Here is a 25,698-nt window from a genome sequence, read left to right on the forward strand (position 1 = left end):
CGTAAGCCACCTATCACAGGTTGGTCCTACAGAAGAGCAGTATGATGCACTCTTAGCCACTGAGCCATTTCTCTGGCTGTGACTTTGAACATCTTAAAACATGCTAAAAGTAGTGATGATATTACAGAACTCATCGCCATCCCATTAAACCATTACCGATTTTTTTTTTCTGGCTGCTATTTTAGGCATTTCTTACATTAAAAGATGTCTCCATACAAAATAGCAAAGTAATATTTGTTATCACCTAGTTCATAATCTAATGTCTCCATTTGGCTCAGAAAACGTAATTTATAATTATTTAATTTGAAACTGCATCTAAACAAGGCATACACACACATTTATACTTTCGGCTCAGTGTCTCTAGGCACTTTAAATCTGAACAATTTGCCACTTTTTAAAAAATGTTTTTTTATTGTTGTGGTCATACTTACTATACTATCCTTGGAGCCAAACAACAGCCACCTTCAGGAATTTAGCTGTGCACACAGGCAAATATCATCCCGGCATAGAAAGGCACCAGGAGGATCTTGGAATCCTCACTTGGGTATCCGGGTACTCTGTATCACCTAATCTGCGTAATTGTATGTGGTCTGGGGAGGGGCTAGAGTATAGATAGGTTGGGGGCCACTAGGTGAGTGGGCTCCATCTGAGAGGTAAGCCTTCATTCCTACTGGGTAAAGACTTTCCAGTGTAGTGTTATTTGGGGGAGAGTGATCACCCACAGGAGTGTAGGGTGACCTGACACCTATGTTTGTGTAACTTTCATAGCATTGTCTCTGTTGTTGAGACCTGGGAAGGGGGTAGTTTAGTCTGTCAGAAGCTTTTTTAAAGCAACTAATACCATGATCTTGTTGCAGTACAACCTGTATATGCAAATATTTACTGTGGGGAAGATCCGAACATTTTAAAGGAAGCAAATATTGTGTATTCTGGGGTTCTGGAGCTTTGAAGTAAAGCGCATGGTTAAAAGCCAGTTATTTTCAAATCCGTTCAATCCTCGTAGTACGGTAACCCGCAGTCCCGTTTTACGACTGACTCAAGACAAGCCCCAGTTCTGGTCTTTGTAGCTGTGGCCTCTAGCAGAGCTGAGACCAAGAGCACTGGAAGGCTCTTTCACTCTAAGCCCAGAGTTTCCTCTGAATACAGATAGAAATAAGGGCAAGCGGCGGCGGCGGTGGATCGGAGGGAGCATTAGTGAAAGTGCAGGTCGCAGAAGAGCGCGGTAAGGCAGTACTCAGACTCGGTATGGGAGCGGAAGGGAGGACCAGCGTCGGTAGACAGGAGCCGAGAGGCCGTGGGAGAAAGTCGGCTCAGCAGGGCTGAATCCCGCCTAGCCACTCCTCAAAGGCCGATGCTCCAGGTCCGACCGCCGGGCAAGCAAGGCTGGCACGGAACCCGGGACGTTTGAGAGGCAGCCTGCAGCCGGTTCTTCCAGGGGCTGAACGATCTGGGACAAGGGTACTGGGCACGGACTCCAGGAACAGATTCCGCTCGCCTCACCGCGCCCCGGGGCAAATTGCAAGGCACTCCCCCGCCCCTCAGCCCAGTGACTCAAGTTCCGCGTGACGTTCCCGGGTCAAGTCCCGCGCCTCCGCGGTGGGAAATAGTCCCCAGCCCGTCCGGCTCCGAGAGGGTGGGAACCGCGGGGCTCTCGGAGCGACACCGCCCAGCGCTGTGCGCGCAGCCAATCCCTGCGAGGGAGGGCGTGGCTAAGACGCCCGGTGGATTCCTCCGCCCGGGTTCGCTGTGGTGAGGTCGGGGGAGTCGCCATTTTCGACGCGGAGCGGCTAATCGGAAGTCCGTCTCTTCCGTTTTCACGTCTGGATTCCTCCAGGTGAGCGTGCCCTCCGTAGCCATGGCAGCTTTGTCTGTCTCTTTGTCCTACGCCCCGCCCTTTCCCGGACCCCAGCCGTCGCCGTGTCAGCCGGGAAGGAAGCCCTGACAGTCGGGATCAGGCCCGACGTCGGGCTCGGGCCGCGGGGAGGAGGTGGGACCGCTGAGACCGGTGCTGGCGTCACTGTCCCCGGCGCCTCTTTCCCCGGGCATGGCCTGGGCTCTGAGCAGACTCCCCTCTGCCGTATCCTCGGGTCGAGACACTCAGGCAGGCCTTGTGTCCCGCCGCGGTCGCTGCGGAGGGAGTCAGATCCCGATTGCCGCGGTTCCCCGCGCTGCTCTTCCGGGTGCTGGGGTCAGGACTTGAACTAGGGTGCGGACCTCGCTAGGACTAGGACAGCAGAGGGAGGCTCTCGGTGCTTTCTGTCTGCTTAGTCTGATGCTCAAAGGAGATTGTAATTTATTTGTTATTGTTCTTACGCGTTCGTGATGTTTAATTGAGCTTTGTTTTTCATTATGAGAACAAAACAGTGTAACTCCTTCAAATCTGAAAAGCAGTCAACACGCCATCTTTTTCAGTCATATTTTTCCTTATGCATATATTTTTTCCAGCTTATTAAAACCTGAGGTGATAACTTTATGTATGTATGTATGATTTTCTGAGACAGAGTTTCTCTGTGTAACAGCTCTGGCTGTCCTGGAACAAGTTCTGTGAACCAAGGTGGCCCCAAACTCACAGAGATCCACTGCCTCTGACTCCGCCTGGCTATGAGGTGACCCTAACCCCTCAAGCTTTTTGATCCACAGACCTTCTTGGGGGACCTCACAGCGCTCTTGTTTTTAAGTCATGCAGCTTTTTAACATTCTCACTTGATAAAAATACTCTTCTCCCTCCTCCTCCCTCCGGTGATTTTGTAGCCCTCTCTTTTCTTCCTGTGCCTCTGGTTTCTACGTGACCTGCACCCCTCTAGAATCCTCAGGTAGACTCTGGTCCACTTAACTTAAGCTCTAATCAGGATCAAGTCCCAGTTGTATGTGGCGTGTTGTGGTTTAAAGTAAAACTGCGAAACAAAGTATATTCTGTATAAGTCAGTTCAAACCCAGGAAAATTAACGCAGTCCAGCATTCCTGCTATGGTACAGATGTCAGAAGTCCAGGCAATTAGTATGGAAATTGTTAAGCAGTCATACAAATAAGGTTTTTATAATGTGATAGGATTGTAAATGGCGAAAGGATAATGGTGTGTACTCCCCACCTGATGAGAGCCTTTGGGGTTCAGTTCCTAGATCCTCTTCAGAGCTCAGATTGGACACCACAGCAAGCGAAAGGGGTTTTTTTCTTTGGGTATCTGAGGGTGAACGAATTAATGAATGCTCTCACTTTGCTTTTCCAAATTAGTCTCTTTATTCTTCAGTCTCTATCCTGATTCCCCTGTTCTACTTCTAATTTTCCCTAGCTTCTTTTTTCAGCCTCCAAACTTTTCTACAGGAGGCTTGGAGTGATAAAAAAAAAATTACAAGAGTTACTTCTCATTGGTCAAAAGCACATTCCTAGGATGAGCCATTGGCATGGCAGTACAAGGCTCCAAGGTTACAAGAGTAGGACCATGACCAGGTCGGGGGGATGGGGATGGGGATGGGTGTTGGGGGACACAGTGCCCAGTGACAAACTTTGAGACATAGGTTTATTGTCAGCAGATTGACAAGTGAAGAATTAGCATGCTTTTCTTAGGGTGCTTTGTGTTGCAACCTTGTCAGAGTCTGTGACTCTGACCTTGTGCATAGCTGTACAGTTTTAAACTATTTACAAAAAGTCTTTAGTTTGAACTTGCTCTGCGGTGAAAGCGAGCTAATTGTGTGCAGTTAGTAGTCTGAGCAAAAGGAACAGCAAGCTTTTAAGTGTCTATAGTTGTTGTGGGACAAATAGATTTAGTTATGAAGTATGTCCTAGTGTATTTTCTATATGTCAGAATTATATAGCTAAATGAAAACTCATTTTCCTGACCACTCACAGATATATGTGCCCATAAGATTGAGACACAATCATGAGATTACATATACACATTGCATGAAAATGCATGGTAATGGAAGATATCACAGCTGTTATTGCACGAGTGAAATTACAGATGAAAGCAACAGTTTTCAGTCAGTAGCCCTGCAGGCCCTGAGGCACCATGGACAAATTTTTAAAAAACTGAATGAAACCAGATAAAAGCAATATATTACCTATTATCTACAGTGCATCTATTCATATGACCAAATACAGTGTGGCATGAACCTACTGCTCCAGCTACTTGGAATGAGAAGGGAGGATCATCAAAGACCAGCACAATACAACCAAGAACCCAAAAATCAGAAAGAAGGGAACAGGCTAAAAATTTCACCTAAACTCAGGGAAACCAAAAGAAAAGCCATTTTCAAATACTGGGGGGTGGGGGTAGGGGAAAACACCATCAATCCAGAAACCTTACATCTGGCAAAATATACCTCAGAATTAAAGGTGAAACAAGACATGATCACATGAGGGAAAATGAAAAAGAAATTGTGTGCTCAGCAGAACTACTCTAAAAAAACTGCCAAAGAAAGGGTCAATGAGTTAACACAGTGTGAAAGTGCTTGCTGCAAGCCTGGTGGGTTCAAGCCCAAGTGTAGCACAAATAATAAAAACCTCAAAGACAGATACTAGGTTCAACTGGAAGATCAGAAGAGCAAAGCAGCCAAGCCACTAGAGAGCTCTTACCTCTATGAAATCCAAGATTGAAAGAAAGTGAGTTCCTGTCTCATCCCACTTTATATTCCTCTCTAGTGCTAGGATTAAAGGCATGCACCACCTCCACCCGGCTTCTATGGCTGACTAGTGTAGCTGTTTTGTGTTCTGATCTTCAGGCAAGCTTTATTTATTAAATTACAAATGAAATATCACTACACCGCAGAACCCACAAAAAGGTGGAGAAAGAAAATCAACTGCACCAAGTTATCTTCTGGGCATGCACAGCATCACACCTGCCACTCCTCCAACACACACATAGATACAGAAATGACTAATCTGTATGAATAAACCTAATTAATAGATTGTTTCTCTCAACTCTGTTAAATTTGACAGTTTAAAGCAAAACCAGTATTTTTATGTGATTTCAATACACATAAATGTACTACTTAAGAAAACCATTATTTAAGGGGAAGAAGGTAAAACAACCTATATAATGGTAAGATTTCTACATTCTACCATAAGTGGAAAAACACTGACTCTAAAAACATAGCCACGCCTATCATCTCTACAGCAATCACTCTCACTCACATTCACACACACACACACACACATACTTTAAAAATTTTTATTTTTATTCATGTGTATGTATGTATCTGTGTATGCCACATGTAGGCAGGTGTCCTCAGAGGCCAGATAGCTCATTGGTTAAGAGCATTCACTGGCTGCTCTTTCCGACAACCCTGGGTTGGATTCCCTGCACCTACATGGTAGCTTACAACTGTCCGGTAATTCCATTCCCAGGGGATCTGGTGCCTTCTTTTTGGCCTATGAGGGCACCAAGCATTCACATAAAACACAGACTTACATGCAGGCAAAACATGCATATACATAAAAAAATTGTACATACCTTAATTCTCAGCATTTGAAAGACAAGATGCAGATTCTAGGCAAGATCTCTCCAAATGAGCTACACTCGTTACAATAGAAAATATAGTAATAAGCCCCTAGCATCTAAATTGCACTTTGGGGGAGGTGAGGTTAAACAGACCCTCACTCTGCATCACAAGTTGCCCTGAAACTCACTATAATCCTTCTCACAAGTTGCCCTGAAACTCACTACAATCCTGTCTCACCTTTCCAAGTGCTAGGATTACTTGGTGCATGATGCTCACCCTCAACTATTTTTATTGATATGTGTGCTTGCATGTGTTTGGAGACCAGAGATCAACTTCGAGTGTCCCCTTCAACCTTATTTTCAGAACAGGGACTCTCACTGATTGGATAAACTGGCTGGTCAAAAATCCTCTAGTTCTTACTTCTCCAGCACTGAGATTAGACACATGCTAACACTACCACCTATAAACACTTTACCAACTGGGCCTTCTCAGGCCTTCAATTATTTCACATATACAACCATATGCAACCATAGCATAGCATAGCATAACATCTTGCCAAAAACCTAGTACTTGTTATGCTGATTAATTATGAGGAAACAATATAATTTTCCTAGTTTAACTACTCACACTTTTTTTTTTTTTTTGCCATGTTGGGATGAAAATACTCAGGAACATATATGCTAGGTAAGTGTTCTGCCATTGAGTTACATCCCAGCTGAAAGAGACATTTCAATGAAAGCTGACACCAGCTTTCAAGGAGTTCACCATCTGAGACTAAACAATGGACAACCAAAACACAAAGCCTAATGAATAAATCATGAAAACCAGCTTTCAGTTTTCTACCCTGCTTATACAGAAAGACCCTACTGTGACTCTGTGCTGCTATTTTTATTTTTATTAATAATTGTTATACATGGATCATCAGCCTCACTTAGTATTCTAAGCATCTGTCAATTCCTCATTTTACTCAAATCCTTAACAAAATCAAAACTTAGTTTCTCACCACCCAGATCCTTAGAGGCTTCTTCGTTCTTAGTAGGAATAAAAAGAGGAATTTAAATAAGGTTATTTAGGGAAGGAAAATAGAGACTGCTGCGTCAAGAACTGCTCCCCAAAACACTGAAACAACAGTCATCTTGAAACCTCCATTACAACACACACACAGACACAAAAAATCCTCATCAACCAGCTTTAGAGTCCATAGCTGCAAAGAACCAAGAGAGAGAAATGCGATGCAACACAGTGGCAGGACACACGCTGGGAAGCTAGTAAGATGTATTTTCCAAGACACATAAATCAACTTCTTCAATGCATTATTTGTACAGTTTGCCAGCAAGTTTACTGTACTTTCATACAATATAGTTTAATCAAATATTTGCTGACAAAACCAATCAAGACTGATATTTTCAGAGCCGAGTGGTGGTGGCAGTGCACATCTTTAATCCTAGCACTCGGGATGCAAAGGCAGGCTTAGTTCCAGGATAGCCAGGACAACACAGAAACCTTTCTCAAAAACAAAAAACAAAAACAACAAAAAAGACTGAGATTTCAATAAAGGAATCACACAACCAACAACAATGTGTGAAATTCACAACAAAGACTAGGCTTTGGAGTCCAGGCACCATCAATTTCAAGAAGTTACCAATACTGGAATGAACCGGCATTATAAGACATCTTTAACGTTTTATTAAAATATAAACACATTGCAGAAAACTCTCAGGGTGTACATTTTTGGTTGGCTTTTACTGGATTCTTTTGCTTTTTCTAAAACTAGAGTTCACTCTAACCTAGGCTGGCCTCAAACTCATGGCAATCCACCTGCCTCAGCCTCTAAACTCTGGGTAACAGACCTGCCACAATGACCCAAAGTTCTGTAGACATTTTAAGTTGTAGGTGGGTGTCAGGAGCATTTATCACGAGCTATTGTGGATCATGATGCAATTATAGCTTATAGCAATTGATAATTCAGATGTCAACCCACCAGAGAAATTGTTCTCAGACAAAGGAACTCACAGGGTTTGAGGAGACAAAGGCAGTCAGATTTGTGAGTTTGAGGTCAACCTGGTATACAGAGTGAGTTCCAGGACAGCCAGCACTACACAGAAAGACCTGTCTTGGGGCGGGGGGCGGGGTGGTGGTACAAAGCTGAATCTGATTTCAGCGGATGAAATGGGGCATAAATCTTTTTGGTTTTGTTGTGTTTGGAGTTTTTTGAGTCTCTGTGTGTATGTGTGTTAATTTAGGGGAATTTCTAGCTAATTATTTTCAAGTAGCTTTTTTTTGTACAGTGCAAAGCTCAAATCTAGGACATCTTGCAAATGCCTTAGCATTGAACGATATTCCCAGTTCCTGTGGCATTTGATAAAAATGTTAGACTCTTCTATTGTTTTGCCAGTATTTGAGACTTTACTCATTAAATTTTTGAGATTATAATTTCCCCCTTTCCTTTTCTCTTTCCAAGCCTTTCTGCATACTCTTCCCTGCTGTCCTTCATGTCCTTAATGGCCTTTTAAAATACTTTGTTCTCTTCTCCCTGCCACAATAGAGTTTCTATGTGTAGCCCTGACTGCCCTGGCTCTGTAGACCAGGCTAGCCTTGAACTTGGAGGTCTACCTGTCTCTAATCCGAATCCTAATCTGAATGGTGGGATTAAAAGTGTGCATCACCACCACCTGGTTACTTTGTTCATTTTTATTTGTGTATTTATGATTTTGGTATATGCACATGTATGTGTAGATATACACACCTATGTTCTTTCATAGATTACTGAAGGGGTGTCTTGTGTCCTCTGTCATATCTTCTCCTCCTCTTCCTTCTCCTCCTCCTCCTTCTCCTCCTCCTCCTTCTCCTCCTCGTCCTCTTCCTCGTCCTCCTCCTCTTCTTCTTTTCTTCTTCTTCTTCTTCTTTTTTCTTTTTTTTTTTTTTTTTTGGAGGCAGGGTGTCTCTGTGAACCTGAGACTTGAGTTTTCTTGGTGAGGCTGGAAGCCAGCAAGCTTCAGTGAGCCTGGCTTCACTTAGATCAGTGTTAAGGTTATAGGCATATGTGGGCTTGTTACATGCTTGCTGGGATGCAAATTCCCATGCTTATGATTGTGCCGCAAGCACATTTAACCACTGAACTGTCTCTAATTTTTTTTTGTTTTTATCAGTGTTTTTTTTTTTTTAATCAGTAGTTTTCTTTTTCATATTGGAGAATTTTAATATCTCTCCAAGTGTACTGGCTTTTTCTTCTGTCATTTTTCCATTCTGTTGTTGATCCTTTACATCAAGTTTCTTACTCTTCTAATATTTCTGTTTGTTTCTTTTAAATTATTTTTTTTTTTGGTAATTTTTGTATGTAGGTAAATGCACCATGAGCACAGCTGTGAAAGTCAGAAAAGGGATCCATATTCTCTGGAACTGGAGTTATGGAGGCAGTTGTGAGTCATTACATTGGTGCTGAGGATCAAGCCCAAGACTACTTAAGAACCACAGAAATCTTGACTCCCACCCCCAACTAATAACTCTGCATTTTGTCCCAATGTTATCTTTTGCCTTGTGGCAGTTTCCAAACAAGTGGCTGACAAGGTCAATCCCTGTAATAAACTTTATAACATCATTTCTTTCTTTGAGTCACTGATGAGAGTTATTTTAATTAGTGATATGATACTTTCTCTAAGCTATAACACAAGGCAGTAATTATTTTTTCTTTTTCTGTTTATTTATGTGTATGAGTATTTTGATCAAATATATGTCTGTATACCATGTGCATGCCTGATACCCAGGTAGGCTAGAAGAAAGCATTGGATCTAGAACTGGAGTTAGAGCTAGTTGTAAGCCATCATGTTGGTGCTGGCAATTGAATCCAGGGTCTCCTGCAAGAAGTGCTCTTAACCACTGAGCCATCTCTCCAGCCCCTGCTTTTTTTAAACTAGTGTATCTCTATGACTTTTATAGTATAGAAGGCATTCCATACGTAATTGTTATAGAGGATATTTGAACATGTAGAACCCAGAGGTGAACCTCTCGTGCTGTTCCTCAGGAGTTGTCAATCTTGCCTTTGTTTGTTTGTTTCGTTTTGTTTTGTTTTTGAGACAGGGTTTCTCTGTGTAGCTTTGATTGTCCTATAACTTGTTCTTTAGACCGGGCTGGACCAGGCTGGCTTCAAACTCTTAGAGTAATGGGATTAAAAGTGTGTGCCGCCACCACTGGATTCTGAGACAGGGTCTTTTTTGTGATGGGGGGTGTGGTAGTTTGAGATAGGGTTTCTCTAGTAGTTCTGACTGTCTGGACACTTGCTTTGTAGACCAGGCTAGCCTCAAACTCAGAGAGATCTGCCTGCCTCTGTTTCCCGATTGCTGGGATTAAAGGTGTGTGCCACCACAGTTCTGAGACAGGGTCTTAACTAGAAACCTGGAGCTCACCTAGCAAGCTAGGCTGGCTAGCTAATGAGTCCTAGGAATCTGCTTGTCTCTGCTTCCCTAGTACTGGGCTTACGATTATGTACCACCATGCCCAGCTTTTTATATAGTTCCTGGGGATTGAACTCAGATTGTTAGACTTGAGCATCAAGTGCTTTGCCAGCTAAGCTGTCTCTGCAGTCCTCTGCCCCCATACTCCTGTTTTCATTTAGGCCTTCCTTGTACATGTGATCTGAGCTCTATTACAGTTTATAGTGTGATAAAGTACACAATATAGGTTTCAGGTACATTTAGGTTTTAGTTTAGTGTGTCTCCTTATATTACCCAGGCTGGACCTCTTTTTCCCCCCCTCTTTTTATTTATTCTTTGTGTCTTTCACATCATGCATCTCCATCCCATTCATTTCTCTGTCCCTTTGTATTCACCTTCTGCCCTTGCAACCTCCCTCTCCCCAAATAAAGTAAAATAAATTTTAAGAAAAAGGAAAGGAAAAAAAAAGAAGGAAAAAACCCAGTCTTGTCATGGAAGCTGTATTGTGATGCAATAAGTCATGCTGTAATCCCTTTTATCTACATATCTTTACTTGCAACTGTTGATTACAGAGAATCATTGATTTAGTTGAGTCCTCTGGCTTCTTCTACACTATTGAACTATTGATGCTGGGCCTTCACTGAAACTTCCCTTGATTATCTTGCTGTTGCCCTGTGTTGTGGAGACTTGTAGCTTTGAGTCTGTAGGACCCGTCCCTTCCTGTGCTCCAGCAAATCACAGATGGGGTGGATGTTGGGTGGGCTAACACATAGCCCTGGATCTGGGCCTTGGTAGGTCAGACTGCCTGGGCTGGAATGCTTAAGACTCAAGGAATCCTCCTACCTCTTTCATCAGTTTGGGCTACAGATGCCACTCCTGACTTGCATTTAAATTTTATTCTTAGTTCTACCCATAGTTGCTGGCTGATTTGGTGCAGATGACTAGAAAATATATGATAGTAGTTGTTAATGTGTTTCTTTCCTCCTACTTCCTATCCATCTTTGCTTATGAATGCCTAAAAATACGGATGCTGTTTGGATCTGTGAACACATAGTCTGCTAGAGTATCAGGAGTCTAATTCTCAGAAACCTTGTTCGCTGGAACCTGGGATTTTACACATACAACTCCTTGTACTTGGGAGGTTTTTGGTTTGAGACAGGCTTCCACTCTCCCTTTACACAGACCTGCTTTCTTCTTTAGGACACAGCTTAAGCTTTGCTATCTGAGGAACCTTTCATTATGATTGTCCTAAGAATTTGCGACATTTATTTACAGTGGGTTTCTCAGTCTTGGTTTTGTTGAGGTTTTGGGCAGGTGTTGTAAGGACATTGTCTTGTTCATTCTTACACGTTTAACGGCATCCTAGGCCTCTACTCACTAGTGGGCAATAGCTTCCCCTCCAGTTACAACAATGCAAGATGTCTCCAGTCACTCCCAATTGAGAGACTCTAGAATCATAATCTTTTTCAAACATTGTTATAGCCTGCTGGATTTTAACTATTTTTTTCTTCAGTAGAATATGATTTTCTTGTGAGAGTCAAAGGCTGTACTTAACACTCTTTATTTTTCAGCATCTAGCCAGAGTCTGACACATAATCAATAAATACTTGTTGAATGGATTGAACATAATTTGGCATAATGGATGAAAGTTATTTTGTGACATACAAATTATTCAGTGTTGTATGAAGTTTTCCTGATGCAGTTTCACAGAAGGAAGTATATTCCGTTATCTTCTGAAAGCGCTTTTTACACAGACAAATACTAGTCCTGGTATTTGTACATTTTGTCTGTTTTATTTGTATCTTTTTTGGTTACTTTGTCAGATCTAGCTTCTACATGAACATTATATTGTTTTAAAGTTTTGAGACAAGAAATAAAATTGAGAAATAGAAATTGTGCTATCTTGAAATAGAATATACAGTGGTCAATACACAGTTGTGTGTCCTGACATCCTGTGATGGTTATGTTGATTCTTATGGCTGTCAGTGCATATCTTGGTAAATAGTGCTCTCTTGTAGAATTTTGTAGAGCAGGTTCCTGTTTGTATTCTTCACTCCCCCCCCCCCCCCGTATAACTCTGTGCCTAAGTAAATACTATTGATATTTTTGTGATACTAGACAGTAGTTTTTCTTAAAGGGTCAAATTTAGTAGCAATATTTGAGAAATTAACATAAGGGTATTTTGACTTTTGCTTTAAATTTGGCAATTTTTTAAAAATGACCACCATTGTTTGAGAATTTTTGTGGGGTGGGGCAGGAATACTTCTTGCTTCTTTATTTTGTTGTTTGGGGTTTTGTTTTTTGAGACAGTTTGTCTCTGTAGCTGTGACCATAGCTATCCTGGAACTCATTATGTAGACCAGGCTGGCTTCAAACTCACAGGAATCTGCCTGCCTTGACTTCCTGAGTGTTAGGACTAAAGGTGTGTGTCACCATGCCTGGCCTTCTTGTCTTTTTAATCACCCTACTCCTGTGGCCAATAGCTTCATACTAATTTTATCTTTCCCCAGATTTTATGTCCATTTATTCCTATTCAGTCAGCTCTTTGAACAATGTAAAATGATAATGTAAACAAGATGTTTAGGTCATGTTGTTGTATTAGAAAATCCCTAGCGACTGAGGGGATACCTCAGTGGTAGACACGTGCTTGACTTGCACATGGCCCTGGTTCAATTCCCAGCACTAAAAAGAAAAAAGGAAAGAAACCACTCTGATTTATGTTACAGTCTGCCTCTAAGTAGTACTAGTTTCTGAACTAATTTGGGCTCTTGTGCTGCTACTTTTTCCAGAAGGAGCAGGACAGCATGCTGGGTTCCGGCTTCAAAGCTGAGCGCTTACGAGTCAATTTGAGATTAGTCATAAATCGTCTTAAATTGTTGGAGAAAAAAAAAAGTGAGTACTGTGTCTGTCATGTCTCTCTCCACGCATCCCCCCACTTTTAGTCTTTTTTTTTTTTTATTTTTAAACCAGCTACCAGCATCCCAAGCAGGATCTTTCAGGCTAGTACTGTGGAGTTTTATATAGCTTTGCAGCTAGGATACATGTCTGCCTCTTGTATATAGTTAAATTGAAACACTTCGTTGCAGAGAAGGTGTCTTTGTTTCTGTTGCTGTGAAGAGACACCATGACCACAGCATTTCTTATGCAGGTCATGTAAGAGTTATAAGGCAGCATTTAACTGTGGTGGTTTACAGTTCAGAGGTTCAGTCCATACATGACAATGTACTGACAGACATGGGGCTGGAGAGGTAGCTGAGAGTCCTACATCTTGAGCAGGCAACCAGAAGTGGTCTGTTTCACTAGGTATGGTTTGAGCATATGTGAGACCTCAAAGCCTGCCTCCACAGTGACACACTTCCTTCCAACAAGGCCACTACTAATAGTGTCACTCCCTTTGGGGGACATTTTCTTTCAAACAACCACAGAAGGGGATGTAATGTTGACCCTCTGTATTTGTAATCTCTGCATCCATGGGTTCCACACCTGTGAATTCAGATAAATGTGGATCAGAAATATTCAGAGAAAAAAATGTCTATGTATTGAATATGTACAGACTTCTTGTCGTTATTCCAAAATAAATAATACATTGTAACAGGCATTTATATTACACATATAAGTAATCTAGATATGGTTTTTTTTTTTTTTTTTTTTTTTTTGTTTTGTTTTTCGAGACAGGGTTTCCCTGTAGTTTCTAGAGCCTGACCTGGAACTAGCTCTTGTAGACCAGGCTGGCCTCGAACTCAGAGATCCGCCTGCCTCTGCCTCCCGAGTGCTGGGATTAAAGGCGTGCGCCACCACCGCCCGGCCTAGATATGGTTTAAAGTATACAGAAGGCTAAACATAAATGGTCTACATATTCTGTCCCATTTTCTATGTCCCAGGCACTTGAGCCTTCTGGTTGTGATATCTATAGGTGTCCTGGAACCAATGCCTCTTGGATGTTTAGCAGCTATTGTGGAGTAGCTAAGTACCCTTCCTGACTCTGGCTTCTGAGTTGGAAATGTCAGCTGTGTCTTAGATTCATCTATGTAGGGTGGTGACTTCTAGAGCAGCTATGATGAGAGTAGATGTGTGAGTATGAGCTAGGGTACTGTAGATTACAGTAGAACCTTCTCAGTCTTCTCTCTTGGGTGGAGGTCTGCCAACTGGCCAGGTTCCAGTGCATTATTGCTGTGTGACTGGAATGGGGTTTGTGTCCCAGCGGAACTGGCTCAGAAAGCAAGGAAGGAGATCGCTGACTATCTGGCTGCTGGAAAGGATGAGCGAGCACGCATCCGTGTGGAGCACATTATCCGGGAGGACTACCTTGTGGAGGCCATGGAGATCCTGGAGCTGTACTGTGACCTGCTACTGGCTCGGTTTGGCCTTATCCAGTCTATGAAGTAAGATATCTTGCCTCAGCGGCTAAACAAATCTGGAATTTGAGAATGGAATAATACTTTCTCAGTCTCTGTGTATCTGCAGCAGGCTAACACTAAGCAGTTCTTTGGCATTCCCAAGGATCTGTTTGCCTATTAGTGAAAAGAAAACAGAATTGGAAGTCCGGTGTCCCAGGTTTGAGTCTTGGTTCAGCTGGTGTGAGGTTTTGAGGTCTTGAACATGTCACTTAGTTTTTGTTTCTTCAGAAGCAAGTAGGGGAATGAAAAGGCTGGAATGTCAATTACCTGTAGCCAGTGTAGTTTGTGATCATCTGGTCTATGATATAAAAACTATGATTTTGTTGGTTTTAAAGGTGTTAAATTATATATATAATTTTTTAAATTTATTTTTTTGTTTAGGGAACTAGATTCTGGTCTGGCTGAATCTGTGTCTACACTGATCTGGGCTGCTCCTCGACTTCAGTCAGAAGTAGCTGAGTTGAAAATAGTGAGTACAAGCAGTTTCTGTAATGTCTGTAGACTTTTGTTTTTGCTTTGTTTTGTTTTAGACAAGGTCTCACTATGTCACTCTGGTTGGCTTGGAACTCACAGAAAACTACCCTTCTCTGCCTCTGAGTACTGGGAAAATATGTATGTGCCACTATGCCCAGCCTTTGTAGTTTTTGGTATTAGAAAAGTCTGTTTATAGCCAGGCGGTGGTAGCTTACTCCTTTAATCCCAGCACTTGGGAGGCAGAGGCAGGTGGATCTCTGTGAGTTTGAGGCCAGCCTGGTCTACAAGAGCTAGCTTCAGGACAGGCTTCCAAGCTACAGGAAGCCTGGTCTCGAAAAAACAACAACAACAACAACAACAACAACAAAAAACAAAACAAAAAAGAAAAGTCTGTTTATTTGACTGGGTATCTTTATCTTTATGTTGTACCTCCTGGTTTTAAAATAGGCTTTGTTCAGTAGTTACTTCTTTTTAGACCTTTATGGCATAAAATAATTGTTTTGAGAATTTGAACAACTTTCTAAAAGGCATACTTATGTGCCTACTGTAGGATCTGAATTTTTTTTTTTTTTTAATTTTTCAAGACAGGGTATCTCTGTGTAGCCTGGCTGTCCTAGAACTAACTCTGTCGACCAGGCTGGCCTACAGTTGTTGTTGTACTCTGAGGTGCTATACTATAGGCTCACTGACTGTGTTTCATGTTTGTGTATTGACCATGTTTAGCCCCGGAGATCTTTACACATTTCCCTAGAGCAATTTTCTTTCTAGTCTTGTTAACTTGTTTTGTTTCTTTCTTAACTATGTAGCCCTGGCTGGTCTCAAACTTTGGGGCTCCTCCTTCTTCTGCCTCCCATTAGGGATTACAGAGACTTGATACTATATCCAGCTCTTTGCTTAGTTAATTTCTAATAATCTTTCAGATATTGACAAAACATTGCTTTCTTCAGAGGCAGCTTCATCTCACTTTTCTGCTCAGGTCTGATTTGCATGCATGCCTTCCTTTAGGAGCATTTATCTTAGCTGCAGGTGGACCTTTATTGGATTGTTTTTATTACTATTATTATTTGCACAGAGATTTTAAGACTTCCTAAAAGTAGGAATAGTGATTATTTTTGTTCATCATCATTTTACTATTTTTGGAGGGTGGGAGAGGAGTTTTGAAAAAAAGATCTCATGTAACCCAGGCTAGCCTTGAACTTGATCCTCTTGCTTCTACCTCCCTAGTTAAAGGGATTACGGGTGTATGCCACCTTGCTCAGCTCATTGTTGTACTTCTAGTATTTCATGCTTAACGATAGTGTTTGTGGTTAGGTTGTTGCTTTCTGGGTAAGTGAATAAATAGTGTCTGCTTAATAAGGTTTCATAGGCGTTGTTTCTTTAAACCTAGTCATAAAGATACATTTAATGTTGATAGGAAGTGTGAAGCTGGAGTGGTTTCTGTTATAATTTTTCTTTATTCTTCCTTTTTTGTAGGTTGCTGATCAGCTCTGTGCTAAATATAGCAAGGAATATGGCAAGCTGTGCAGGACCAACCAGATTGGGACTGTGAACGATAGGGTAAAGAACATACTTGTAAATAGGACCCAGTGGGAAAGATAGTTTTATTACCAGCAGGGGCTTGAGTTGTGCAGGTGCATGGCTGAGTTAGTTGAGGGGTGTATTTTACAGTATAATGAAGGTCAGAGGATGGCTGTGTGACCGGCAGTACAGTCGAGTTCTTTCACTGCCCAACACCTGATTGTGGTGCTTGCTTTTGTCTTTTCCATCTTCTGTATGTTATGAAGGCAGGAAGGAAGGTAGAAAGGAAGGTCGGATGAATGAAATGGCAGTCGCATTAGTGTTGAATCTTTTCTTATATCTATCTCATATGCAGCTAGAGAATGAGAAAAGCATGGGTCCCAATGTGCCTTCTGACTGGAAAAAAATAGTTCATCTTTATTCTTCTCCAAATTTTTGGTCTTTTTTGTTATTTTTGTCTTTTCTTTTTTCCTTTCTGTACTGAGGACCGAACCCAGGACTTAATTAAGCACACTCTACCACTGAGCTTAGTTCCTCCAAATCCCAAGGAATTAGTTTTTTAAAAGTAACAAGTTTGGATTAGTCTGGTTGTACAGATGCTTCTTAACATTAATATTTTATTACAGCTAATGCACAAACTGAGTGTGGAAGCCCCACCCAAAATCCTAGTGGAAAGATACCTGATTGAAATTGCCAAGAATTACAATGTACCCTATGAACCTGACTCTGTGGTCATGGTAAGTTTATGCCAGAGCACAAAGGAAAATGAGTTCCTGTGTAGGACTGCTTGATGGGGGTATTATTTATGCTAGCTGAACCTGAGTGAGTAAACCTTTGTGCAGCTAGTGCCTTCTTGACAATAAGATACCTGCAAATCTCACAGGTCACTTAAAGCATGAGATTAAATGAATGAATGAAGGCATCTTGAGAATGCACAATCTTGACAGAAATGTAAAAGCATATTATTTTTACCTTTCAGCAAGTTCGAAGAAATTGTAATACACAAGACTTGGCTACATTGTTGTAGAATATTATTTCAAGATCTGTTACATCAGTTTATGCTGTGGAATATTTGTTTAATAATGCAAAGATGTGTTGCATTCTTTTATGTTGCATTTGTTTAACTCTGTGAAGCTGTGTTATTTTGCCTGTCTGGAACACCTGATTGATTTAATAAAGAGCTGAATGGCCAATAGCTAGGCAGGAGAGGGATAGGTGGGACTGCCAGACAGAAGAAGAAAGAGGAGAATGAGAATAGAGGGAGGAGGAAGAGAAGGAAAAGGAGAGGAGGACATCAGGGGCCATCTACCCAGAACACAGCCAGCAACAGAGTAAGAAGTAAAGAAAGGTAGATATTATATAGAAAGGTAAAAGCACAGAGGCAAAAGGTAAATGGGATAATTTAAGAAAAGCTGGCTAGAAATAAGCCTAGCTAAGGGCAGACATTCATAAGTAAGAATAAGTCTCTTGAGTATTTATTGGAGAGCTGGGCAGTGGGCCTACAAAGAGTAAAAAATACCAACTACACTATGTGGTTCATTTATTGTGCTATGTGCAGGTAATGGTCCAAAAGCTGATAGTGGAGATGCATGTAAAACAGATTCTCTGTCCTGAATATAAATGATTCAACAGTTAAACTTAGTGTGGTGTGGTAGCAGCTCTTATGCTAACCAAACCTCCTGTACACAAACACCCCCAGGATAGATAGCAGCTTCCAACCCCCACCCCCGAGCATTAATGTGTAGAAACATACCTGAGTGTTCCATCAGAACTGGCCCTCAGTGGAAGAAAGTATTCCTTCCTGGGACATTTTCTTTCTGAATCTGTCCAGGACAGGGTGTCTTAAAATCTTTACATTCTGCTCTTTTCCTTCTCTTAGAGACCTTTGTAGGTGCCCTTGTTCCCTGGGAATTGTCTGAGCTATGGTGGAGCATTGCAGTGTAGTGTTTTCGCAACCTCCTTCACATGCCCTGCGGGTGCTGAAATTGTGAGCACTCCAGAGTGAACAACTTTTATGCTTATGTGTGTATAACTAGACTCTCCTAGGGAGCATGGCTGTGGACCTGGATTAAGTGCTTCTGTTTGTTTCTTAGGCAGAAGCTCCTGCTGGGGTGGAGACAGACCTTATTGATGTTGGATTTACAGATGATGTGAAGAAAGGCGGGCCTGGAAGAGGAGGAGGGGGCGGGTTCACAGCCCCTGTTGGTGGACCTGATGGGACAGTGCCAATGCCCATGCCCATGCCTATGCCTATGCCCACTCCAAATGCTCCCTTCTCATATCCATTGCCAAAGGGACCAGTAAGTATGTGTATATAAAGAAAGTGTGGATGTGAGCTTTAGAAAATGTTGCAGAAAAGGACATATGGTCTCTATAAATACACTGAGGAATTGTAGGTTGTGAGGAATACAGAATAAAAATACTTGTATTAGCTGAGTAACCAAGCAAATATATTGAGGAACAATATCAGATTGGGGAAAGTCCTTGGTGTCTGCTGCAAGTACCGAATTAGAACAATCTAAAGATAGTGGTAGGAAAAGGTTACTAAACATCTGGTACCTGTTGCAGTAATGCTAGTAGTTTTTGATTGTTTGTTTTCTTTCTGAAAATGAAAAACTTCCCTTTATTACCAGGCTGAAAAACCTTCATTGACAGGATGGCAGTTTTACAGTAGGTTATTTCTTTTTTTTTTTTTTTTTTTTTTTTTTTTTTTTTTTTTTTTTTTCTTTTTTTGGTTTTTCGAGACAGGGTTTCTCTGCAGCTTTTTTAGAGCCTGTCCTGGAACTAGCTCTTTTTTTTTTTTTTTTTTTTTTTTTTTTTTTTTTTTTTTTTTTTTTTTTTTTTTTTTTTTTTTTTTTTTTTTTTTTTTTTTTTTTCATCTCCTTCCCTCCTCCTCCTCCCTCCCTCCCCTCCTTCTCCCCTTTCTCTCCCCTCCTTCTCCCCCTTCCCTCCCCTCCCCTCCACCCATACCTCCCCTCCCTCCATCTCAAGGCCAAGGAGCCATCAGGGTTCCCCACTCTATGCTAAGACCAAGGTCCTCCCAACTCCCCCCAGGTCCAGGAAGGTGATCGACCAAGCTGAGAAGGCTCCCACAGAGCCCGTCCATGAAGAACAATCAGAGCCCAGAGCCATTGTCCTTTGCTTCTCAGTCAGCCCCCGCTGTTGGCCACACTCAGAGAGACGGGTTTGGTCGCATGATCCATCAGTCCCATTCCAACTGGAGTTGGTGATCTCCCATTAGTTCTGTCCCACCGTCTCCATGAGTGAACGCACCCCTCTCGTTCCTGACTTTCTCCCTCATGTTCTCGCTCCTTCTGCTCCTCATCGGGACCTTGGGAGCTCAGTCCAGTGCTCCAGTGTGGGGCTCAGTCACCTTCCCCATCTGTCGCCAGCTGGAGGTTCCCTCACGGTCCTGACTTTCTTTCTCATGTTCTCTCTCCTTCTGCTCCTCATCAGGACCTTGGGAGCTCAGTCCGGTGCTCCAAGGTGGGGCTCTGTCATTTTCTTCATCTATCGTCAGGTGGAGGTTCTATGGTGATATGCAAGAAATTCATCAGTATGGCTATAGGAACTGGCCTTTTCAGGCTCCCTCTCCTCAGCTGCCCAAGGAACTAACTGGGGGCATCTCCCTGGAAACCTGGGAACCCCTCTAGGGTCAAGTCTCTTGACAACCCTCAGGTAGCTCCTTAAATTCAGATATATGCTTCACTGCTCTCATATCCACCCTTCCTATATCCCAAGCACCCCATTCCTCCGAGCTCCCCCCGCTCTCCCCTTCACATTTTTCTCTCCCCATCTTCCCTTGGCCCAGTCTTGCCCAACCCTCAAGTTCCCAATTTTGCCTGGCGATCGTGTCTACTTCCAATATCCAGGAGGATTACTATATCTTTTTTGGGAGTTCACCTTCTTATTATCTTCTCAAGGATCCCAAACTTATAGGCTCGATGTCCTATAATCATGGCTAGAAACCGAATATGAGTGAGTACATCCCATGTTCATCTTTATGGGTCTGGGTTACCTCACTCAGAATAGTGTTTTCTATTTCCATCCATTTGCCTGCAAAATTCAAGATGTCATTGTTTTTTACCGCTGAGTAGTATTCTAGCATGTATATATTCCACAGTTTCTTCATCCATTCTTCCACTGAAGGGCATCTAGGCTGTCTCCAGGATCTGGCTATTACAAATAATGCTGCTATGAACATAGATGAGCATATGCTTTTGTTGTATGATTGGGCATCTCTTGGGTAGATTCCCAATAGTGGAATTGCTGGGTCCTGGGGTAGGTTGATCCCGAATTTCCTGAGAAACCGCCACACTGCTTTCCAAAGTGGTTGCACAAGTTTGCATTCCCACCAGCAATGGATGAGTGTGCCCCTTACCCCACAACCTCTCCAGCAAAGGTTATTATTGGTGTTTTGGATTTTAGCCAATCTGACAGGTGTGAGATGATATCTCAAAGTTGTTTTGATTTGCATTTCCCTGATAGCTAGGGAGGTTGAGCATGACCTTAAGTGTCTTTTGGCCATTCGAACTTCTTCTGTTGAGAATTCTCTGTTCAGTTCATCGCCCCATTTTTTAATTGGGTTAATTGGCATTTTACCGTCTAGTCTCTTGAGTTCCTTATATATTTTAGAGATCAGACCTTTGTCAGTTGCAGGGTTGGTGAAGATCTTTTCCCAGTCAGTAGGCTGCCTTTGTGTCTTAGTGACAATGTCCTTTGCTTTACAGAAGCTGCTCAACTTCAGGAGGTCCCATTTATTCAATGTTGCCCTTAAAGTCTGTGCAGCTGGGGTTATGCATAGGAAACGGTTCCCTGTGCCCATTTGTTGTAGAGTACTTCCCACTTTCTCCTCTATCAATCTCAATGTGTTCAAATTAATATTGAGGTCTTTAATCCATTTGGACTTGAGTTTTGTGCATGGTGATAGATATGGATCTACTTTCATTCTTCTACAGGTTGACATCCAGTTATGCCAGCACCATTTGTTGAAGATGCCCTCTTTTTTCCATTGTGTACTTTTGGCTCCTTTATCAAAAATCAGGTGTTCATAGGTTTGTGGTTTAAGATCTGGGTCTTCTATACGATTCCATTGGTCAACTTCTCTGTTCTTATGCCAATACCAAGCCGTTTTCAATACTGTAGCTCTGTAATAGAGTTTGAAGTCAGGGATGGTAATGCCTCCAGAAGTACCTTTATTGTATAAGATTTTTTTGGCTATCCTGGGTTTCTTGTTTTTCCATATAAAGTTGATTATTGTCTTCTCAATCTCTGTGAAGAATTTTAATGGGACCTTGATTGGGATTGCATTGAATCTATAGATTGCTTTTGGTAGAATTGCCATTTTTACTATGTTGATCCTCCCAATCCACGAGCAGGGGAGATCCTTCCATTTTCTGGTATCCTCTTCAATTTCTTTCTTCAAAGACTTAAAGTTCTTGTCATATAAATCCTTCACTTCCTTGGTTAGCGATACTCCCAGATATCTTATGCTATTTGTGGCTATTGTGAAAGGTGATACTTCTCTGATTTCCCTCTCTGCTTCCTTATCCTTTGTGTATAGGAGGGCGACTGATTTTTTGGAGTTGATCTTGTATCCTGCCACGTTACTGAAGGAGTTTATCAGCTGTAGGAGTTCTTTGGTGGAGTTTTTGGGGTCGCTTATGTATACTATCATATCATCTGCAAATAATGAAAGTTTAACTTCTTCCTTTCCAAATTGGATCCCCTTGATTCCCTTATGTTGTCTTATTGCTATTGCTAGAACTTCAAGCACTATATTGAAGAGATAAGGAGAGAGTGGACAGCCTTGTCGTGTTCCTGAATTTAGTGGGATAGCCTTGAGTTTCTCTCCGTTTAATTTGATGTTAGCTGTCGGTTTGCTGTAAATAGCTTTTATTATATTTAGGAATGACCCTTGTATCCCTAATCTCTCCAAGACCTTTATCATAAAAGGGTGCTGAATTTTGTCAAATGCTTTTTCAGCATCTAATGAGATGACCATATGGTTTTTTTCCTTCAGTTTGTTTATATGATGGATTACATTAATAGATTTTCGTATGTTGAACCAGCCCTGCATCTCTGGGATGAAGCCTACTTGATCGTAATGGATAATTTTTCTAATGTGTTCTTGGATTCGGTTTGCCAGTATTTTATTGAGAATTTTTGCGTCCATGTTCATGAGTGAGATTGGCCTGTAATTCTCTTTCTTGGTTGAGTCTTTGTGTGGTTTAGGTATCAGGGTAACTGTAGCTTCATAGAAGGAATTTGGCAGTGACTCTTGTGTTTCTATATTATGAAATACCTTAAGGAGTATAGGTATTAGGTCTTCTTGGAAGTTCTGGTAGAATTCCGCATTGAAACCATCTGGTCCTGGGCTCTTTTTGGTAGGGAGGTTTCTGATAACAGTTTCTAATTCTTCGCGACTAACAGGACGATTTAGAGCATTTACCTGGTCCTGGTTTAACTTTGGTATATGGTATTTATCTAAAAAACTGTCCATTTCTTTTACATTTTCCAATTTTGTGGCATACAGGCTTTTGTAGTAAGATCTAATGATTTTCTGAATTTCCTCTGTGTCTGTGGTTATGTCCCCCTTTTCATTTCTGATCTTGTTAATTTGCGTGTTCTCCCTCTGCCGTTTGATTAGATTGGCTAAGGGTTTGTCAATCTTGTTGATTTTCTCCAAGAACCAGCTTCTTGTTTCATTGATTCTTTGGATTGTTTTCTGTGTTTCTATTTTGTTGATTTCTGCCCTCAGTTTGATTATTTCCAGTCTTCTACTTCTCCTAGGTGAGTCTGCTTCTTTTTTTTCCAGAGCTTTCAGGTGTGCTGTTAAGTCACCAATGAGTGCTTTCTCCGTTTTCTTTAAGTGGGCACTTAGTGCTATGAACTTTCCTCTTAGCACTGCTTTCATTGTGTCCCATAGGTTTGAGTATGTTGTGTCTTTGTTTTCATTAAATTCAAGAAAGACTTTAATTTCTTTCTTTATTTCTTCCTTGACCCAGGTGTGGGTCAGTAGTTGACTGTTCAGTTTCCATGAGTTTGTGGGCCTTCTGGGGGTAGCATTGTTGTTGAATTCTAATTTTAATCCATGGTGATCCGATAAGACACAGGTGGTTACTAATATTTTTTTGTAACTGTGGAAGTTTGCTTTGTTACCAAGTATATGGTCAATTTTCGAAAAGGTTCCATGAGCCGCAGAGAAGAAGGTATATTCTTTCCTATTTGGGTGGAATGTTCTATAGATGTCTGTTAAGTCCATTTGGTTCATTACCTCCATTAAGTCTTTCAATTCTCTGTTAGGTTTCTGTCTGATTGACCTGTCCATTGGTGAGAGAGGAGTGTTGAAGTCTCCAACTATTAGTGTGTGTGGTTTGATGGCTGCCTTGAGTTCTAGAAGTGTTTCTTTTACATAAGTGGGAGCTTTTATATTAGGGGCATAGATATTCAGGATTGAGACTTCATTCTGAAGGATTTTTCCTGTTATGAGTATAAAGTGTCCCTTTCCATCTCTTCTGATTGATTTTAGTTTGAAGTCAACTTTGTTGGAAATTAGTATGGCCACACCCGCTTGTTTCTTAGGGCCATTTGCTTGATAAACCTTTTCCCAACCCTTTACTCTGAGTAGGTGCCTGTCTTTGTGGTTGAGGTGTGTTTCTTGTAAACAGCAAAATGTTGGATTCTGTTTTCGTATCCAGTCTCTTAGCCTGTGCCTTTTTATAGGTGAATTGAGTCCATTGATATTAAGTGATATTAATGACCAGTGGTTGTTAACTTCAGTCATTTTTAGTAGTAGAGTTTGTGTGTTTCCCTTCTTCTAGTTGTGCTGGTGAAGGGTCGCTAGATGCCTGAGTTATTGTCGGCGTTGTTGGACTCCTTGGTTTGTGATTTTCCTTCTATTACTTTCTGCAAGGCTGGATTTGTGGCTGCGTATTGTTTAAATCTGTTTTTGTCCTGGAATATCTTGTTTTCTCCATCAATGGTGAATGCAAGCTTTGCTGGGTATAATAGTCTAGGCTTGCATCCATGTTCCCTAAGTGTCTGTAGCACATCTATCCAAGCTCTTCTGGCTTTCATGGTTTCCATTGAGAAATCAGGTGTAATTCTGATAGGTTTCCCTTTATATGTTACTTGACCTTTTTCCTTTGCAGCTCTTAATATCTGTTCTTTATTCTGTATGTTTTGTGTTTTGATTATTATATGGCGTGGGGATGCTTTCTTTTGATCCAGTCTATTTGGTGTTCTGTAGGCTTCTTGTACCTTCATAGGAACATCCTTCTTTAGGTTGGGGAAGTTTTCTTCTATAATTTTGTTGAATATGTTTTCTGGGCCTTTGAGTTGTAATTCTTCTCCTTCTTCTACCCCAATTATTCTTAGGTTTGGTCTTTTCATGGTGTCCCAGATTTCCTGAATGTTTTGTGTTAAGAATTTGTTAGATTTGTTTAGTTCTTTAATCTGTGAGTTTATTTCTTCTATAGTATCTTCAGAGTCCGAGATTCTTTCTTCCATCTCTTGTATTCGGTTGGAAATACTTGTCTCTGAAGTTTCTGTTCGTTTACTCAGAGTTTCCATTTCCAGTCGTCCCTCAGATTGTGTTTTCTTCAATACCTCCATTTCATTTATCAGGTCTTGTACTGTTTCCCTTACCTGTTTGATTGCTTTTTCTTGTTTTTCTTGTTTTTCTTGGGTATCTTTGAGAGATTTATTTATTTCGTCTACCTTTTTGTTTGTCATCTCCATTTCTTTATGGCAGTTTTTTACCTCCTGTTTAAGGTCCTCTATTATTTTTATAAAGTACTGTTTAATGTCGGTTTCTTCTATATCTTCTGGGGTAGGGTGTTCAATTCTTGTTGTTTCGGGATGTCTGGCTTGTGGTGATGTCATGTTGCCTTTCATGTTGTTGGAGGAGCTCCTGCATTGGCGCCTGCCCATCTCTTCCTTCAAAAGGAGCGCGGAGGTGTTTGGTGTCCCCAAAGAATGATGGATCCTCCCCAAAGAATGATGGATCCTCCTGCAGACTGTCAGGTCCCCTTGCAGGCCAAGCAGCTCTCAGACAAAGGCCTACCTTGCTCCGGGCAGTCAAATGCAGGAGGGGACCTCCCACCGGCCTGGGTGCACTCAATTCCAGGTCCCCAGAGCCCAAACAGGCTGAGCTGTGGGATTTTGTGGCCCCAAAGACGGGAGGATGAGGCAGGGGGAGGGGGGGAGGATTCTGGGTGCAAGCTGGGAAGGGACAGGGAGAGAGAGGCAGTATCCGGGGAGACTAACCCCTGCACGAAGAGCAGGAAATGTGCTGGTGGCAGGGGGAGTTGTGGAGAGTCGGTGGTCCCTCACCGGGCAGCTGCCGAGGTTCGGGCACTCACTCCTCACTCACCCCAAAGAACGATGGATCCTCCTGCAGACTTTCAGGTCCCCTTGCAGGCCAAGCAGCTCTCAGAC

General features: G+C 41.8%; 1 protein-coding gene across 2 annotated transcripts in view; it reads left to right on the top strand.

Moving 5' to 3' along the window:
- Positions 1 to 1,721: 1,721 nt before the first annotated feature.
- Positions 1,722 to 25,698, top strand: part of Ist1 (IST1 factor associated with ESCRT-III) — a 31,197-nt gene continuing 7,220 nt past the window's right edge. For both annotated transcript variants that reach the window (XM_038313042.1, XM_038313043.1), the window contains exons 1-7: positions 1,722 to 1,834; positions 12,658 to 12,760; positions 14,070 to 14,250; positions 14,647 to 14,734; positions 16,213 to 16,296; positions 16,884 to 16,994; positions 18,351 to 18,557. In XM_038313042.1, the coding sequence (XP_038168970.1) occupies positions 12,673 to 12,760; positions 14,070 to 14,250; positions 14,647 to 14,734; positions 16,213 to 16,296; positions 16,884 to 16,994; positions 18,351 to 18,557 (759 nt within the window). In that variant the 5' untranslated portion in view covers positions 1,722 to 1,834; positions 12,658 to 12,672. The remainder of the gene's footprint in view (positions 1,835 to 12,657; positions 12,761 to 14,069; positions 14,251 to 14,646; positions 14,735 to 16,212; positions 16,297 to 16,883; positions 16,995 to 18,350; positions 18,558 to 25,698) is intronic.

This window comes from Arvicola amphibius, chromosome 15 (genome assembly GCF_903992535.2).
Source record: "Arvicola amphibius chromosome 15, mArvAmp1.2, whole genome shotgun sequence".
NCBI lineage: Eukaryota > Metazoa > Chordata > Mammalia > Rodentia > Cricetidae > Arvicola > Arvicola amphibius.